The sequence below is a fragment of the Aspergillus pseudotamarii genome, assembly GCF_009193445.1.
Source record: "Aspergillus pseudotamarii strain CBS 117625 unplaced genomic scaffold BDV38scaffold_68, whole genome shotgun sequence".
NCBI lineage: Eukaryota > Fungi > Ascomycota > Eurotiomycetes > Eurotiales > Aspergillaceae > Aspergillus > Aspergillus pseudotamarii.
In genome coordinates this window covers 155,358-172,676 of record NW_022475082.1, presented here as the reverse complement: position 1 = coordinate 172,676, position 17,319 = coordinate 155,358, and the positions used below count along the sequence as shown (strand labels likewise).

At 47.6% G+C, this 17,319-nt stretch overlaps 7 protein-coding genes across 7 annotated transcripts; 4 read left to right on the top strand and 3 right to left on the bottom strand.

The window, feature by feature from the left end:
• Positions 1-196: 196 nt before the first annotated feature.
• Positions 197-4,330, bottom strand: BDV38DRAFT_274433 (WD repeat protein; the record flags this gene model as incomplete). Its single annotated transcript, XM_032057844.1, has 3 exons — positions 197-225; positions 275-3,918; positions 4,104-4,330. 3 exons carry the CDS (start codon positions 4,328-4,330, stop codon positions 197-199), a joined length of 3,900 nt encoding a protein of 1,299 aa, XP_031909417.1.
• A 2,120-nt stretch (positions 4,331-6,450) lies between these two features.
• BDV38DRAFT_187346 (uncharacterized protein) lies at positions 6,451-7,066 on the top strand. The gene has a single exon (XM_032052197.1). It carries the CDS (start codon positions 6,523-6,525, stop codon positions 6,844-6,846), a length of 324 nt encoding a protein of 107 aa, XP_031909416.1. The 5' UTR covers positions 6,451-6,522; the 3' UTR covers positions 6,847-7,066.
• BDV38DRAFT_258616 (uncharacterized protein) lies at positions 6,677-7,414 on the top strand. Its single transcript, XM_032055750.1, has one exon. It carries the CDS (start codon positions 7,080-7,082, stop codon positions 7,251-7,253), a length of 174 nt encoding a protein of 57 aa, XP_031909415.1. The 5' UTR covers positions 6,677-7,079; the 3' UTR covers positions 7,254-7,414.
• hmt1 (putative vacuolar ABC heavy metal transporter (Hmt1)) lies at positions 7,392-11,392 on the top strand. Its single transcript, XM_032055749.1, has 3 exons — positions 7,392-8,338; positions 8,396-9,513; positions 9,573-11,392. The coding sequence occupies exons 1-3, from the start codon at positions 7,982-7,984 to the stop codon at positions 10,885-10,887; spliced, it is 2,790 nt and encodes a 929-aa protein (XP_031909414.1). The 5' UTR covers positions 7,392-7,981; the 3' UTR covers positions 10,888-11,392.
• A 31-nt stretch (positions 11,393-11,423) lies between these two features.
• Positions 11,424-12,442, bottom strand: BDV38DRAFT_187344 (nucleobindin SSP120). The gene is made up of 2 exons (XM_032052196.1): positions 12,072-12,442; positions 11,424-12,004 (listed from the first exon to the last, which is right to left on the bottom strand). The coding sequence occupies exons 1-2, from the start codon at positions 12,196-12,198 to the stop codon at positions 11,520-11,522; spliced, it is 612 nt and encodes a 203-aa protein (XP_031909413.1). The 5' UTR covers positions 12,199-12,442; the 3' UTR covers positions 11,424-11,519.
• A 1-nt stretch (position 12,443) lies between these two features.
• On the top strand, positions 12,444-14,954 carry BDV38DRAFT_187341 (uncharacterized protein). The gene has a single exon (XM_032052195.1). The coding sequence runs from the start codon at positions 12,546-12,548 to the stop codon at positions 14,736-14,738; it is 2,193 nt and encodes a 730-aa protein (XP_031909412.1). The 5' UTR covers positions 12,444-12,545; the 3' UTR covers positions 14,739-14,954.
• Positions 14,955-15,259: 305 nt separating this feature from the next.
• Positions 15,260-17,311, bottom strand: BDV38DRAFT_187317 (P-loop containing nucleoside triphosphate hydrolase protein). Its single transcript, XM_032052193.1, has one exon. It carries the CDS (start codon positions 17,211-17,213, stop codon positions 15,393-15,395), a length of 1,821 nt encoding a protein of 606 aa, XP_031909411.1. The 5' UTR covers positions 17,214-17,311; the 3' UTR covers positions 15,260-15,392.
• Positions 17,312-17,319: the final 8 nt, after the last annotated feature.

The following is a 17,319-nucleotide window of genomic DNA, read 5'->3' as shown; positions in this document are numbered from 1 at the left end:
GGGAAAAGTGTAGTTAATAACAGTGTGTAGTAGGGAAATGTTATACATGCAATTCAGAACCTTCGCAATTGTCTTCAGATTGAGAGTAAATTTTAGGTGCTTAGCCCGCTGCCACCACCAAGACTGGTTCGAGACGAGGTACCCCTTCGCTTCCCTTGCTCGCTAGGCGTAACAAGTCGTACTTTTTTGGGCGACATCAAGTTAGAGGAGACGCTGGGCCCGGCGCTGGTGGTGGAAGCACTTGTGCCACCCGAGGTCCCAATACTTAGCATACCTCGAACCTTTTCAACAGCTTTGCTTTCTCCTCTGGTCCATGGATCGCGTTTTACAAATCCTACGCCAGCCTTTCTACCAGCCGAGTCTCGTCTTTTAGACTCCTCAAGTAAAATGGTACGGTTATGTTCACGGCGGGGCCCCGGGCCGCAGTCATGCATGCAACCAGGGGTAGCGCAACCACCCTCACTGACAGAAGTGTCGTTCAGCCACATACTAATGCAAGCTAAATGTCCTCCATGGCCACAACCTTGGCACCAGGTCCAAAGCGCGGATCCTTTAGGTCCCAAAGGATTGTATGAATCCGAATACGCTTCATCCAGGCGTCGTAGCTCGGAGGTTGGGATCGGTTCTGTCTTAATGGAGGAGCGAGATGACGATAGAAAATGCGATGTTGTCTCGGAGTCCAATTCAAGATTCGACTGTGCAGCCGAGACAGATTGCTCCGCTACCCACTCTGCTGGTGGGTCAACGCTCATGCAAATAGCACATGGCGCCTGGGGCGTGTCACAGCGATGACAGCGCGTGTTGTCATTCAAAGGGTTCTCGTATGGACGTTTACATGTGAAACAAAACACGTTCATCGTAGTGTCTATTTGAGCATACTCATAGACTGCTGGATACGCCGGTACGCAGGAAAGTCGAAGCTCAGCCGCCTCAGTGTACATGCATTGGCGTATAAGATGTTCGTTGTAGGTTTTGAAGATGAGTTCACATTCCTCGCGAGGAAGTATATCCTCATGGCTTTGGAAAAGAGTGCACATTTTCTGGAGAAGATGAGCAGCAGATTGAAAGTCAACATAAGAACTGCTGTGATAATGCCTAATGGCTTCTTTGAGCAAAACTTCAGCGCTCCATGGTTTGTCCACCGTTCCGTCAGAGCTTATAGGGATAGTGAGCCCAGTGAGGCCGTCATCGATCACATGTGTAGCCTTACCAGCAGTATCATCTGCTGCGGGAGTGTAAGCACCACTTTGATGGCCATCTTGCTCAAAGTATGGAGTCTCTAGAGGACTGGATTCCTTCAAAAGGGGAAGTGGGCTAGAGGGCCGCTCGAGATGAACATTAGAATCTGGAACACCCTCAACAAAAGGTTCATTATCCTGAAGTTCTTCGTTTTGAATGGTCATGGGGCCAATAACTGAGTCACTTCTGGCCCTGGAATATGGTATTCGAGGGGCTTCACTCTCCGGCCCTTCCGTGGCATTCTCACTTTCGGAAACGTCATACAATTTTGCCGCCGACGATAATGACGTGCCTATTGATTTGGAAGGGTGCGAGCTCCCTGTAGATGCCGAGAACATGGGAAGACTTTCGGATGACTCGCGGCGACGGAAACCCGGAGGCCTCACACTTTCGACGTGAGATTCGAGCGACAGGATCTTTTTGGGATACTGTTTATAATCGCGAATGGCTGCTTTTTTATCCTCCATCTTTTGGTCGTATTCATCTACTTCAGATGTCTCTGTGCGACTCCGAGCGCGCCAGTCGCCTCTTCCGGTAATTGCTCGCGGTGCAGATCTTTGGTCACCTTCAAGGCTTTGGGACACCAGTCCAGGTATTGGGTCAGATGGGAGACTTTCGCCTGGAAATTGCGTATCTTCACTTGCGTTTGACTGGCGGTGCATACGTGGTTCAACATCGGACATCGAAGACCAATCATTCGAGTTCATGGTGCCTTGATTTGGGCTCAGAAGCGACGGTGGAAGAGGTTGGATGTCTGTAGGGTCATCTAAAGATGGCATATGCGAATTAGAGCTATCTGACGATAAAACTGTGGAGTCGGGCAAAGGCTGCGCGAGGGGGGTTGTCATGTTCGAGGCGTTTTCTACATCAACGAGAGGTTGCCTGGCCACCTCCGTCTCCATAACACCTTTGAACAACCGGTTCTTCATCTTTTCGGATTTTCCCTCATCCAATGCTCTCGGGTTTTCAGAATTCTGCCCTTCTGTAGATAATCTTTTTTTGATGCCGCGGGTGCCTTTTTCCGGAGCCCGCCGCTGCTCCCTCGCTTTAAGTTGCAGTTCTTGGGCGACAGCGAACTTTACTATACGCCATGTTTGGGATAGCTTGACTAATGAAGCATCCTCAGCACAGTCTGCGTTCTGGCTTAATGATTCTAGCAGTGATCGTAGAGAGTCTGAGTGCATGCAGTTAGAAGTTCCAAGTAGAGGGGAATAATGGCGTGCCAGGTATCGAAAGGTTCCTTGATCCATTGTGGCCCCAGGTATACTTCCAACTGCCCCTAACTGGCATTGTGTGGAAGGCTTGATCTTTGATAGCACCTTCTCCAGCGACACAACGGGGTTGAGTTCGGGAGCACCCGGAGGAGTGCTGCCCAGTGACTTAGACGCCCGACCACTGCTTGATTTAGTACGTCGGTGCCTAACCGAGATAAAGGAGGGTTCATCGAGAAGGTCGTCTGCTGGGCTTTGACTCAACGCTTCTCCGCTACTGCTCTCTTCCTCAGGATGACCCACGAACTCCGTGGTGCTGAGTTTTACAGTACTATGGCTGGAGCGTTTCTGGACAAAAGCTAGCACTTCACCACTCGAGCTCCAGGCCAAAGAGCACATCGGTCGTTGATTTACCACCTGGGGGGCATATCGGATATCAGTCTGGGTGAAAACACCGGCCTCACCAGCAGTCCACAATAGATCTTTCGAATGCCAGAGTAAATCGGCAGCATGAGATTCATACCGATCAAACTCTCGGAACGGTATATGAGGGCGCCGGAGATCCCAGAGATGTATCCGTGGGTCTTCTTTGTCATAGGATGTTACCAATTGAATTGACTGCCAACCACCGGAAGCATCATATTCGGTATTCCAGGACGGTGGACGCCATCGTACGTTCCCAACGGCCTGAGGTGTCCGGAATTGGAATGTTGGTTTTTGCCTACGTTCGGCTGAGGAAGAGAAATCCCAAACTTTAACATGTCTGTCTGTACCACCACTGACGATGTGTTTGCCATCAGGATGCCAGTCTACTGAGAAGCATGGCTTGTCATGAGCGGTAATCCTTAGCAAGGGGGCGGAAGTTTTTCGGTAATCCCACAACTGTATTGCACCACTGTCCGTGGCGGTTGCAAATGCAACCCCATCGCTCGGAGACCACCTGATATCCCGAACTGCATCGCTGTTCCCATTATACAACTCCTTACTCGAACATGGCCTGACCGCGGATGCCATGCGCAAGTCCCACATTCGAATCGAGGAATCCTGGCTTCCAGACAGAAGCCATGCCGGCCAATGTGGATTGAAAGCTAATTTGTGGACCTGGCGGCTGTGCCCCTGAAAGCGGCAGTATTCCAGGCCAGTACGATGTAGATCGTAGAGAACAATGCGGCCGTTAGCCACTGCAGTGGCGATGATGGTGTCATAATTGCCATGTGACCATTTCACATCCCGCACTGTCAGCTGGTCTTTATAGCGTGAGGAAAGTCCACTGCCATCATTCTGAGTGGAGGAGAAACCGATGATAGCATTGCGAAGGTTGAATTCTTCGGAAGAATGGTCGGGTGAAACACGGATGGTCTTCAAGATCTCTTTACCCCCGACTACTGCATGTGTCCGCTGAGGAGAAATATCTAAAGCGGCAATCGGAATCCCGGTCTTATGAGTGACCGTTTGGGACGCTCCCGGTCTAGCAGGGTTGTTAGAAGATTGCTGTCAAGCCTCGTTGGCAAGCTGGAAAGCTGCATTTTGGAGGTGCGACCTGTTTAAATAAAGATTCTAAATGAAGCTGGAGCAAGGCTATGGGTATACGGGGGGAAAAGGCGGAAAAGCGAGATGAGAAAGAAGAAGAGCAATTGGAAAGGGAAACTATACAAGGACTTGGACCTATTAGAACAAGGACCGGCAGATAGGTCTGCACGAACCCCTGAGGCCTGCGGACTTGGAGGTCGAGACCCAGAAAAGAAGGGCTGGGCAAATCTTGCTAAAGCACTGGCCGCGCGGTTTGAATATTTGCTTTGTTGCACGGGGGCAGGTGGAGGAGGAGGGGGAGGAGCTGGGGAGGAACTGCCTCGGGTGGGCAACCGAGAGCTATCAGACATCCTCAAGAGGCCAGTCAATCACGACTTAACCCGATAAGGGATGAAGGCCCATGTTTGACAAAGTTCCCGCGACGAACAAACAAGAAGAGAGAGCTGGTTGAGGTGGGGAATGGGAGTAAAGGAGGGGGGGTTTAGAAGGCGGAGCTCCCTGTTGGAGACACTTTGGAGATGTGATGCGCTCGTGACTGACTGACTGATTAGATGGGTGGCTGCCTTAGGACCCCAGAATGAGGCTTAGTCAGCTCCTGTAAGAACGTTTGACCAGAGGTCTATACTAGTACTTGGGTAATCAAGAGTAAGCAATTGGATTGGTTCATGTGAGGTGCATGAAGCAAGCAAGTACCAGGAGTAAGCAAGTCAGCAAACCTGAGGAATGTGAGGGAGAATTAGTGACCACTCGAATAATAATAGAGTGGCGAGAACGCGTGATGTGCGGATTTAGCGCCAGTTTGGGGGAGGTTTCCACCAGAGCATTTGGTAAATCATACCCAGTAGGTAAATACAGAAGGAAACAAACCTTACTTCATTCCTACGAACACAACGATTCATCCTGTTGAGTCCGAGGTATTATTTTTCCCTTTAACCCGATTGTATCATACCATACCGGCCCTTTTCTTGTTTTCTTTAGTCGATTTTTTATTTATAATTATTTATTAATGATATTTCTGAATTAATTAACTCTTCCCAGTTCTCACCTCTAGACCTGTCCAGGTGATGGATCCGAAGAGTTAAGTATCCAATGTATCCAATAACAAAGTTAGAACAATGGGGACTTGAATTGACACCTGAGTGATGTGTACAATTCATAGTTGTTGGTTGAACTCATCTGGCAGGATGCCGTTAAACGTCTCCATGGATCCAACCAGTCGGTATGCATGCTAAAAGCGGTGTGCGACGTACTTGTACATCACACACAGACACTCTTGGAAGTCATAGCTACCTACTTAAGTTCATCGTGTATTCAGAAGTAGTTAGCTGTATGGTGATGTATGGCGGTATGGATGTATTTATTGTATGGCGGATTGACATGGATGAAGACAGAGTATCCACTGTTAGGATGATTAGGCCGATTAATGGTGATGACACACTACGTACTCATTATTAGATGTCTCAGACCAGTCTCACACGAATTGACTAAGATAAGACAGTCAGACAACTTATGTCTGGATCTGAGATGTACCTTACGTACATACGGTGTACGTAGGAGGTACATATTTACATACCAACGACACTTTTTGTGTTAGATCATCCGGACCTTCGGGACTCCTCAGGTGGGACAAACTAAAGCGACTCGTCGGGAGGACGACTCAGGGTGCAGGGTAGTCCTCGGCTTGAAGAATTGATTTCCCCCCGCATACTCCTGACCTGAATCAGGGTCATCATTCCACTCGTTCGGTGGTGGTCTGGTGATAATTGCTCATTGATTATGGTTCAGCTGGTTAGTTTGTTCTTGAAGAGAGTTCAGACAACATGGTTGTGTTCAAGAAGAAGGACAAATAAGCATGTTCAAGACCTCCATCCCGGATTGACTGATCATACTACAATATAATATGATCATATTAATTAGAAGTGTAACAAGCTAAATCAATTGTGAGATGAGATGATATTGCCCCTGGCACTGAGCTATCTCTCAGCCACCTACACAGGGCGCTAAGGCGATACCTTGATTTCGAGAAAGACAACAAAAAGAATGAGCCCTTCAAAAGCAATGTAAAAGGACAGAGTACCTAAGCAGAAATGATCTATCCTTTTTACCAAGGATTTACACTAACCTATTCTGAGGCCAATGAACATGGATCAAGGTGCTTCGAACCCATGCAATGCAGCTTCCACAATCCAATCCTGATCCTCACAGCGATCGGTTTGTGCCACCATCCATCCCCCTTCTCCATCGAGATCTGTCACGAACACATCCCTACATACTGTGTAATAGTCGCATCTATTAATTATTCAATTGCCTTTTTCTTTTCTTTTTTCTTTTTTCTTTTTTCTTTTTTTCTTTTCTTTTTTTTTTTTGCCTAGAGTTCCGAATTTTCTTCTTTCTTTTCTTTTTTTTTTTTTTTTTTGGCTTCCCCTCTAGTAATCTTCAATCTTACCACAACATCCCCTCGAGGGCCTGAGTTGGCTCCTTATACATACTGGTACATATCACGTTACACGATAACTATTTAGATGATGTCTGCAGCATTAAAATGTTCTTAGAAAATTATCCAACAGTTGAGCTCCCAAAAGTTTATATTTCAGCATCTCGAGTTCGCGCTTGTGTTCGGTCTCCGTGTAATACTTCCCCAGGGCGCTTTCTCCGCTCAGGAGGGATCAGCGATATCATGCATGGAATTTATTATTTATTATTTATTATTTATTATTTATCACTTATCATTTATTTTGCACAGTTTCTTTTTCTATTTTCCCTTCTTCTTCCTCCTTTCAAACATACATTCCAATCCCCGTTACCATTGGGCACGAACATCTCAAATTCAATCCAGGCAGCTCATGGGCAGTGTCCAGGGAGGTAAGTATGTGAATATTTACGCGGTTCCGAAAAGATCCAGGGTTGGGAATATGATGAAAACGGCTACGTACTACTCCGTACTAGTTCCGTAGCACTAGGGTATCGCCATAGATGATATCAAAGTACATGTAGGGAAAAAGAAAAGAAGAACATTAAGCAAAAAAACCTCCGATTCGCATCCAAAATCATTCGAAGAGTAGGAGGAATATTGCCCGCAAGTTCAGGAAAGTTTTTGATATGCCTTGGGCAATTTTCGTTCCTCGGTTGAGTTCTTCTTATCCTATTTCCCCATTAATTATTCTTGTTATTTATTTTGTTTTAGATTTTCCCTTGCCTCTTTGCCATTTCTCCCAAATTTGCCTCCGGAACCACTCAAGCTCAGCTGCTTTCTGGGACTCTGGGTCAAACTAGTCTACTCTGGGTAGTTCTCGACTTCAGATTCGCATGCACACCGTCACTCTTCCTCGACCGTCCGAGTACTATTTGCATCTTTCCAACGATCATTTCCTCTCGTGTATCTTTTCTCTTCTCTCTCTTCTCTTCTCTCTCTCTCTCTCTCTCTCTCTCTCTCTTCTTTCCTTTCCTCCTCTCGTACTCATCTCGGTCTCTTCCGGTCTTCTTCTTTTATTCTTCTCTGCTATACGCTTTAATTCACTCCCGTTATTCTTGGAGTTTCAATTTTCCGTCCGGTTTTTACTTTCGTTCCCCTATATAACCTTTTAGTCAATCCACGCATACTCTTCTCTTGTAATTAGTTCAAAAATTTCTTTTTCTAGAGCCTTGATATTTCTTTTCTTTTCTTTTCTTTTTTTTTTCTTTTTTTTTTCCGCCTCTTCCCCTCTTGCTCACCTACCTCAAGAAGACCCCCCAAAAAAGAAATATAAACAAACGAGCAAGACGAGTGAAATATTGTCCCGCGTGTCTGCCGATCCCTTTCAGAAACACTACAAATCCGGCCCTTCCATTGATTCATTCGGGCCTGTTGTTCGCTACTTAGTCGTTTCTAAGTCAAGTCCAACCTCATTAATCCCTTGCTGCACTCCTCGGGCTTTACGGGAAGGTGCGATTGCTGTGTCATGGAAATATCTTAAGGTGGTTTGATCTGAGCTTGTTGGATCCTTGTTGGAGGACTGTTCAAGATGGACTCTCACCATGCAACTCGCCAATTGTTGGAGTATCTTCGCACTGGCTATCCAATACTCCTCCTCCTGGTCTTCATATCCGCCTTCGTTGCCAATTCTGTCCTTGCCGCTAAAAATGCCAATAATTCTCCTACCGCGGCGCAGACAGGCCCAGGCGGGAGACCGCTCCCCAAACGTTCAAGAAGTACGATGGCAGTCATGAAAACCCCTCAGAAATTCTCTCAGAATATTAGATCGTTGTTCAGGTGGTTGTCTGTGGGTATACTATTGACCGTTCTTGTGGATGCAGCTGTCAATGTGGCACATGTGATAGTCTCTAGGTCGGAGCAATGGTGGTGTGGACAGTCCGTTGTGGTAAGTGCCGTGAATTTAATGCTGATTATAATCAGTGCGGTATTTAATGCTTCATAGATCTACGTTGTGGGTTCGTTCTTTGTCTATTCGATTATCCTCGTCTCGTTATTAGATACAGATCCGTCTCCGACATTTGCGCAGTTTGTTCCTTGGTTGGTAGCAGTGCCCGTCGAATTAGCTATATTGGGTATCTCTTCCTCGATCAATGCTGGCAGCCATCATGAGCCAGTTGTGGGAGATCCGACTGGGGGTCGTTTGCAGAATGGCGTGACTTTGTGGGAACTTACGGAGCTCATCTGTAACTGCGTTAGAGTGCTGATCCTTAGTACATTGGTCGCACTTTACGTGTTCAGCTCTATTAGGATGCATTCTAGTTCCAGAAAAGCCCCAAGAGCATATGCCAATGGCGCTTCTGAAACTACAGGGTTGCTGGACCCGTCTCATGCGGAGAACGGGAACGCTTATGGCTCAACTCCAGCCAACCAGCAGCCTACTAAACCCACTGATGCATGGGTTCGACCAACTACTGTCCCATCTACTAGCTGGTGGGAGTATCTTAGCGGATACTCGCTTTTTTTTCCGTATCTTTGGCCGTCGAAGTCCCGTCGTCTGCAGATCGTGGTGGTTATATGCTTCATCCTGATTGTTTTACAACGTGTTGTCAATGTCCTGGTGCCTCTCCAGGTTGGAGTTATCACCCGCAAATTGACTAAAACGGGCGATGACTTTAATGTTCCATGGTTTGATATCTGTCTGTACATCTTGTTCCGGTGGCTGCAGGGTAACCAGGGCCTGATCGGTTCATTGCGTTCCAGTCTTTGGATTCCTGTGAGCCAATATTCTTACATGGAGCTTTCGACTGCGGCTTTCGAGCATGTGCACAGTCTTAGCCTTGATTTCCATCTCGGCAAGAAGACCGGTGAGGTATTATCTGCGCTGAGCAAAGGTAGCTCTATCAATACCTTCCTCGAACAAGTCACTTTTCAGGTCGTCCCCATGTTAGTCGATCTTTGTGTTGCCATTGTCTACTTCCTCATTGCGCTTGATGCTTACTATGCTTTGGTCGTCACCATTGTGACATTCTGCTATCTTTATGTCACTGTCCGCATGGCACAATGGAGAGCAGAGATTCGGCGGCAAATGGTCAATGCTTCAAGGCAAGAAGATGCAGTCAAGTAAGTTTCATGGCGCGTATGCTCTGGTACATTAGATTTGCTAACCCAGTGGCTTATAGGAATGACTCCATGGTATCTTATGAAACAGTAAAGTACTTCAATGCCGAGGACTATGAGTTCGGCAGGTACCGCGGAGCAGTATCGGATTTCCAACGGGCTGAATACCACGTTCTATTTTCTTTGAACCTAATGAATACCTCTCAGAATACGGTTTTTATGCTTGGACTATTGATTGCCTGTTTTATTGCTGCATATCAGGTCTCACTGGGACAGCGGGACGTTGGTGAATTTGTGTCGCTTCTCACATATATGGCGCAGCTTCAAGGCCCTCTGAACTTTTTTGGCACGTTCTACCGTTCCATCCAATCGGCATTGATCAACTCGGAGCGGTTGCTAGAGCTTTTCAGAGAACAACCGACGGTTGTTGATATGCCTAGTGCTACTCCTTTACCAGTCTGCAAAGGTGACATTGTCTTTGAGAACGTCAAATTCTCATATGATAGCCGCAAACCTGCCCTGAATGGCCTTACTTTCCGCTGTGAGCCGGGAACGACAACAGCCTTGGTTGGTGAATCTGGTGGTGGCAAATCCACCGTTTTCCGTTTACTCTTCCGTTTCTATAATTCCGAATGGGGCCGTATTTTAATCGACGGGCACGACGTGAAAAACACCACAATTGATTCACTCCGGAAGCATATTGGCGTTGTGCCGCAGGATACTGTTCTCTTCAACGAGACGTTAATGTACAACCTGAAATATGCCAACCAGAATGCGACAGACGAGGACGTCTACGAGGCTTGCAAAGCTGCCAGTATACACGACAAAATCATGTCCTTCCCAGATAGATATAACACTAAGGTCGGTGAACGCGGTCTACGACTCAGTGGAGGAGAGAAACAACGAGTGGCTATTGCTCGTACCATCTTGAAAAATCCGCGTATCATTCTTTTGGATGAGGCTACAGCCGCGTTGGACACCGAGACGGAGGAACATATCCAGGGAGCTTTGTCCACTCTCTCTCGCGGCCGCACCATGCTTGTAATCGCTCATCGACTAAGCACCATCACGACTGCGGATCGCATCCTAGTCTTGCATGAGGGCAAGGTCGCGGAGAGTGGTACTCACGATCAACTCCTAGCCATGAAAGGCCGCTACGCCAGTATGTGGCGGAAGCAAATACGAGCGCAGAGGGCTGCGGCAGAGGCCCAGGTACTCCAAGATCGTGCCCAGCGCTTGCGCAGTGCATCAGCCTCGGGCGTTGTCGGAGATGATAGTTCTAGCCAGTCTGACGAGGACCGGAATGGTAACCCTCATGCCTCTGCGATCCGACAGACACAGGGCCATCACTGGCCCGCGCACGATCAGAAAGCATAGAGCAGAACCTGAATACGTCAGCGCCGGGAGTTATCTCAGGCGTCGTTTTCAGTCACATATAAAGAGTTTATACTTAGAGTGTCCGAGGGATGATATACCAGTCTAGGGTTGTTTTTGTCCTTTTCCCCTTTTCCTTTTTTTGCTTTTTGGGAACATGCACTTGCAGGGATACACCTTTCGTTTTCGTTTCTCCCCGTTGTTCCAGCCCTGCATTACTTATCTTGTTCCATTCATTTAAGTCGGTAAAAATGGCGTTCTAAGTGACTAACGACTTGTATGACGCACTCTCTTGTCAATTCATACGAGACTTGCTGAAGAGGCAGCAGGTTAGGGTTGGATCCGTGAATATATTTCCTAGACCAATTACACTTTGAAAATAATGCATGATACTCGTCCATAGCAAACCATAATACGAACTATGTAATCTTCCACATTACTCCATATCTTTGAGGATTGCTTGGACGCGAGCGGGCTACTGCTCGAGGTGACTAGGCGTGGTAATACTATCGCCAACAGACATAAGAGGGGACAGAGAAGGTAGGCTACTCCAAAGCGCCTGCAATGGCAAATGGTTGTTAGACATTTCGAACATTATATGTACAGAATGGCATAAAGCATTACATATACACGCTCTAATTTCGTTTGAGGAACTTCTGTGGTATGTTCTTTTCCACGATCTGCATCCTCTCAAGCTGTTCAAGTCGATAGGCAGCGTCGTCTTCCTCGTCATGCCTCCGGAAATGCTCGATATCCTCTGGGTGAGTGAGGTCTTCCTCCTTGGCATCATCTCCATGATACTTCTCGAAATGATGAATTTCATATTCATATTCGATGTCGCCATGGTGGCCAGGTCCAAATCCGAAATCAGGCAGACGCTTGCCCTCGGCAATTAGACGCATCCAATTATCTCGAGTAACGAATCCAGTGTTCCCAGGGTCAAAAAGCCCGAATACTTCCCGGACAGCCTGTTGCTTGCGCTCTTCGCTCACACCTGCATTTGACTCATCATCGAGACCATATGTCTTCCGTACCTCATCGGCTGTCCATGCCCCTGAGTTATCATAGTCGTGGAAAGTAAAGAAGGATGCAGGATCAAAAGAATCAATGTGGTGCTCCTCTGTCATTTACGGATATTAGAAGCGTTCCTCTAGACTCCTCCAGAGCAATTGAACTCAGTAACGCACCTTGCATGTGCCGAGTAGCCCAGTCCGAAGAAGGGTTTTGCTCACTCGAGTGAGACCCATGAGCGTTCGCGAAGCTGCCGCTCAGGGCCAGGAGAACGGTAGCAAGGGACACGGAGCGGCCGAGCATTTTCAATTTACACAACCTCAAAATTGTGTAATAAAGAAAATATCAAGATTGTTTCAGTATACAGCCAGTAACGACTATTTTCAACCCTGTTGATGTGACCTTTTTTTGAGTGCTAACACCTGGATTCGGAGAACGAACTGCCCATTCAGTAGATATGCTGTTTGCAGTGTTTGCAGCCGCTCCGCCGAAACTTACGACTTTTTGTCCGACAGCACATGAACCACTTTTCCGTTTCTGCGGTACACACTCCCTTGTCCAGACATACGCCATTGAGCCCCTAAGGGCTAGCTGCTGAGTATCGCCATTTTTTTGTCATTGAAATTCTCCTTACAGGAAATGTTGCGGTAATGCAGAGCCTTTGGTCCCGGGCCGCCTCGGCGCGCTCGACTTGTCATTGCGTTTCTTGTCTAAGCACAGCGACTCCCGGACTAACGTCAAGGGCGGCATCAGCAGCCAGTAAGAGACGGTTAAGAATTGGAAACTCGGTCACAGCACTATACACGAGTATCTTTGCGGCGGCAGCTTTAGCTGATGCCCAAGCCAAAGATCAACGACGCCATGAATGGCAGGAGAAGATCGCAGCTGTGAAGGAAGAAGTCAACGAGTTAGTGGACGAGGAACAACGCCTTTTGGCAACTATTTCAGCACGACGGAAGCGGAAATCATTATTTAATGGAGTGTTAACAAGCCGGCAATACAGCACTGCTGCCCCATCATCACCAGGGCGAATCCGAAGTTCTATAAACGATATACCGTCACCTTCTCTCGCCCCCGACGCCCGCTGGCAAGATACCTATGAAACTCGACTCAGGGATGGTCTTGAGTCTTATTCCGATGAGGGGGATGAGTGTGACAGTAAAGACCTGGAGGATCTGGTCGCAGAAAGTGAGGACCCGTTGTTGAACGATTCAACCGAGGAGTACGGCTTCAGCCTTGCAGACGACACTTTTCCCGAGTGGCTGTCATACGACATAGTCCGCCAGAAGGTCATACGGAAGCTTGCAGTAAAACAGCTTGCTATACGACTCTTGCTACGTCCGGCAATTGCGCACTCTTACATGGGGCTTCGGATGAAATACATTTCCGATGGTTCAGTGCCCAAATTGAATGTAGCAGAGCTCCTACACGAATTGAATCAAGTACGGATCAGGCTACAGGAGCTGAAGACAACAAGAGATATGAATATCGATGATTTGGCAAGGGATTTCCGTGTACGCAACCACCAGGAAATAGCTTGGGAGAATCAAAAACTCGACCGGGAGATTCGCCGCGACATAGAACTATTCCTCGAAGGGTCTATGTCTCTTCAAGAGCTTCTTCTGAGGTTGTCCAGCAACCTGCTGCAGGCTACTGATCCTGACAGACCGTATTGCCTGAGGATGATGCTTTTAGCGTTCACCAAATGTCGTCAAAATGACCTAGGTGACCTGGTCCTAAAGACATTATTGCCAAACAAATTTCCATTAACCTCCTCTTTGATTCTCTCAATAATAACCTTTTACCGCAAGTCCAAAGACCTCAGAGCATTCGATTTGTTTATGGAATTGTTGTGTGGGGATAGCTACCCGGTAGACATGTCCAACATAGGGTATTTTAAGCGGACAGTGATCAATGGCGTCGAGATCTCAATACCTTCCTCGCATACCACTAATTCGATTATGTTCTCTACATTAATCACAACTTGCCTGCGCTTCGATCAGCCAGACCGAGCAAATGCCTATCAGCAAGTCGCAAGAGCAGCAGGGTATATGGATGATTTTGCAACCCTTTTCGCCTATTTAAAATTTTACGGTATTCGCCGTGATTGGAAGAACGGGGTGGGGGCCATCAAAAGAGCTTTGGCTTTCATGGCATCGTCCACGGAACACGAGTTATACCGTGTCGAGAGGTTGGTAGTATTGATGGTACATCTGTGTGATGTTTGCGAAAGATACGATGTCTCCGAGGCCATTATCGTAGCCGCGGTCGAAAACGGGTTTGACTGGAGGACTGCACAGAGGCAAGTAGACGTCAAGTTCACATTTGATCCTCACTTTCGCCGATGGCACGTAGCTGAGGATGCGTCAACTATGAAGGCAATCAAGGAAAGGCCACTGTGGGAGAGAAGTTGTACTTTCGTTAATACGGTCGGAGAACAGCTGAACGACCTTTCCCTGCCTGAGGAGGAAAGTTCTGCGAGGAAATGGCATAAGTTGGTGGGAACATACTCCCAGGAAGTTCTATCAGCTGTGCTCGCTGGCCGCCCTGCCGAGCATAAGAAACCCGAAGAGGACGGGCAACAGAACCTGCTCAAAACCATTGACGTGGAGAACAACAGATTCTATAACGCTGAGGCTACGGCAAAAGCTCACCAAAAAGAGATCATTGCCCTGAAGGACCAGGTTGCGCAGCTGAAACGAATGGTCTTTGACTTAACAAAACAATCTGCACTCGGCAATTCCCAGTCTAGTCCCCAAGAACTTGGACGATTAAAGGACAAGCTTCGTCATAACCCGCGCGTGCTCGAGCCCTCAGTGAACATTCGATACGGTGGAAATTGAAGTCTTAACGAGTGATATCCTCCCAATGTCCACCTGGCGCATTGTGTTCATAGAAGGGTCGGGTTGGAAAATCTGTACATCATAGGTGTTTATTGAAGGGCGTACGTTTGGTCTCTATTCTCATATCCTCTGCTATATATATTAAGACCTGCAGGGTTTGTACATTATTACGACAGAAACTAGATTTTCTCATCTTCAGGCTTTGTTAGTCTGGACCTCTTCTATAGCCTCTTACTTTACGTATGTAGACTGTATCGATTAAGGGAACTTGTGCCCGAAAAATTCATTCTTTCTTTTATTCTCATAAAAATATCGGCAAGCGTCCTTTCTATACCATTAAGGACATTTGTGGGTAGTCTCGGGTCTAACTGCATCCCATCGGGATAGAAAGTGATCAAGCTTCCGCAACAGAGCCTCACGTAACTCAACGTCCAGGTGGTTCACAGACGGAGAGGAAGTATCTCTTTAGGCCAACGCCCCAATAACTTAAAATAGCATAAGATGTCAAAAGTGATAAACAAGTCTATAAACGAAACATGGACAATAGTTTAACGCCTCCGGCTAGAATCGCTACGCAGCTTCTCTTTACGAGACAGCCTTTCTGCGGCACGAAGCAATGCAGAGCGAATTTCGCCCTTAGGGAAGGTCATGATGTCATAATAAGTAGGTGCGATATCCTGTAAGACCATTAGCCAAAGGCGTATTATGGTGGGAAATAAAGCAAGTGAAACTTACAATGAGCCACTCAGGCTTAACTGCCGTGACAGTTCTGATGTAGTTTTTGGTCGTGAGCACGAATTCATTGTACACAACCCAATCAGCGTCATAGCTTAGAACAGTCGACGGGTGCAAGAGGACGTTCTGGTTGTCCTTAATAGTCGTGTATTTGCTCTTGCCTTGAGATTCCTTCTTCGCAACCTGCATGAAGAATCCAGCACAGAGAGCACGTCGGATGTTTTCGTAGTAGTTTTTGTCCTCAAAAGGCGTCGAAACCATTTCAAGCTCCTCACGCTCCATGATCCGCAGGAGCTGCATGCGCACATTATCTGCCGACTGGAGGGATCGCAGGGAAAGGAAATGATCATGGCACCACTGCTTGGGGTTCTCTTGTGCATCTTGGCCCTTGAAAGCATGGTATACGTTAAGGAGGGTAAGGTGGTCACCATCGGGGTGAGCAAAGAGGTTCTTCATCTCATCCGCCCGCTTTCGTTGAGATGCGGGTCTCACGAACACCTGAGGAACCGAAAGCAAGGCTGTGATAGAGAGGATTTCATTTGAACAGTAGAATTCGGGCGAGCTGATCAGCATAACCGCAACCGCAGGATCAAGAGGAAACTCCGAGGCAAGACGTCCAAGTTGGGTTAGATTGCCATCATCATCAAGACAAGCTAAGTAATTAAGCTCTTCGAGAGCTCTCATAAGCGTTTCCGGAGCGGGGGGGTCCATCAAATCGAAGTGAACCAGGTCATCAATTCCAAGCTTCTTCAACTCTAACACAGTTGATGAAAGGTTGGACCGTAAAATTTCCGGATAGGTCTGGTCAATCAGTTCCTTCTTGAAGGCACCTTCGGTATAAAGACGGAAGCACTTTCCGGGACGCGTACGACCTGCACGACCGGCTCTTTGTTGTGCAGAGGCTTTGGAGATGGGCGACACTAGGAGGGACTCGACACGAATGCGAGGGTTGTAGATTTTCTGCTTCGAGAAGCCGGGGTCCACGACGTAAACGATGCCATCGATTGTGAGCGAAGTTTCGGCAATGTTGGTGGAAATAATGACCTTTCTACCGGGACGACCTCCAGGGCGACGGGGTGGTGGAGCCGGGTCGAAGATGCGTTGCTGCATATGCGGAGGAAGACTACCGTAAAGTGTATAGACTTTCAAGGGCCCAGCATCGACTTCTCTCACCATCTCATCTGCCTCCAGTGAGACTTTGCGCGCAGCATCCTCAATCTCTTCTTCACCAGTCAGGAACAGCAGTATATCACCATCATCCTCCGTAGCATGAATTTGCAAGACAGTGCGAATGGCGGCCTCCACATAGTCCTGCTCAGGCTCAGGAGTATAGAAAATCTCGACTGGGTGAGTACGACCGGGAACTGCAAGAAGAGGAGCATCGTTGAAGTAGCGCTGGAACTTTTGGGCATCCAGGGTAGCAGACATGATAATGATCTTCAAATCTGGTCGACGTTGTACGACTTCTTTGAGAAGACCCATGAGAACATCAGTGGCCATAGTTCTTTCGTGGGCCTCGTCCAGGATGATAGTGCTGTAACGGTTGAGATTGTGGTCGTTCATTGCTTCTCTCAACAGCATACCATCCGTCATGTACTTAAGACATGTCTTGGGGCTCGTCATGTCTTCAAAACGGATGCTGTAACCCACTTCCTCTCCAAGTTTGACATCTAACTCAGCAGCCACACGTTGCGCTACTGACATAGCAGCCACACGTCGAGGCTGGGTACAAGCGACCATCTTGCGCTGGCTTTGTGGCTGATCATCGAACAGGACGAACTGAGGGATCTGGGTAGTTTTACCGGAACCAGTCTCACCGACAAAGACTAGGATCTGTGACTGCTGG

Bases quoted from the DNA above. Each gene is read 5' to 3' on its own strand.
- BDV38DRAFT_187346 (XM_032052197.1), top strand. From the start codon at position 6,523: ATGTTCTTAGAAAATTATCCAACAGTTGAGCTCCCAAAAGTTTATATT.
- BDV38DRAFT_187341 (XM_032052195.1), top strand. From the start codon at position 12,546: ATGCAGAGCCTTTGGTCCCGGGCCGCCTCGGCGCGCTCGACTTGTCAT.
- BDV38DRAFT_187317 (XM_032052193.1), bottom strand. From the start codon at position 17,213: ATGGTCGCTTGTACCCAGCCTCGACGTGTGGCTGCTATGTCAGTAGCG.
- BDV38DRAFT_258616 (XM_032055750.1), top strand. From the start codon at position 7,080: ATGCCTTGGGCAATTTTCGTTCCTCGGTTGAGTTCTTCTTATCCTATT.
- hmt1 (XM_032055749.1), top strand. From the start codon at position 7,982: ATGGACTCTCACCATGCAACTCGCCAATTGTTGGAGTATCTTCGCACT. The intron at 8,339-8,395 runs GTAAGTGCCGTG...AATGCTTCATAG, and splicing joins GGTGTGGACAGTCCGTTGTG to ATCTACGTTGTGGGTTCGTT. The intron at 9,514-9,572 runs GTAAGTTTCATG...AGTGGCTTATAG, and splicing joins AGGCAAGAAGATGCAGTCAA to GAATGACTCCATGGTATCTT.
- BDV38DRAFT_187344 (XM_032052196.1), bottom strand. From the start codon at position 12,198: ATGCTCGGCCGCTCCGTGTCCCTTGCTACCGTTCTCCTGGCCCTGAGC. The intron at 12,005-12,071 runs GTGCGTTACTGA...CGTAAATGACAG, and splicing joins GGCTACTCGGCACATGCAAG to AGGAGCACCACATTGATTCT.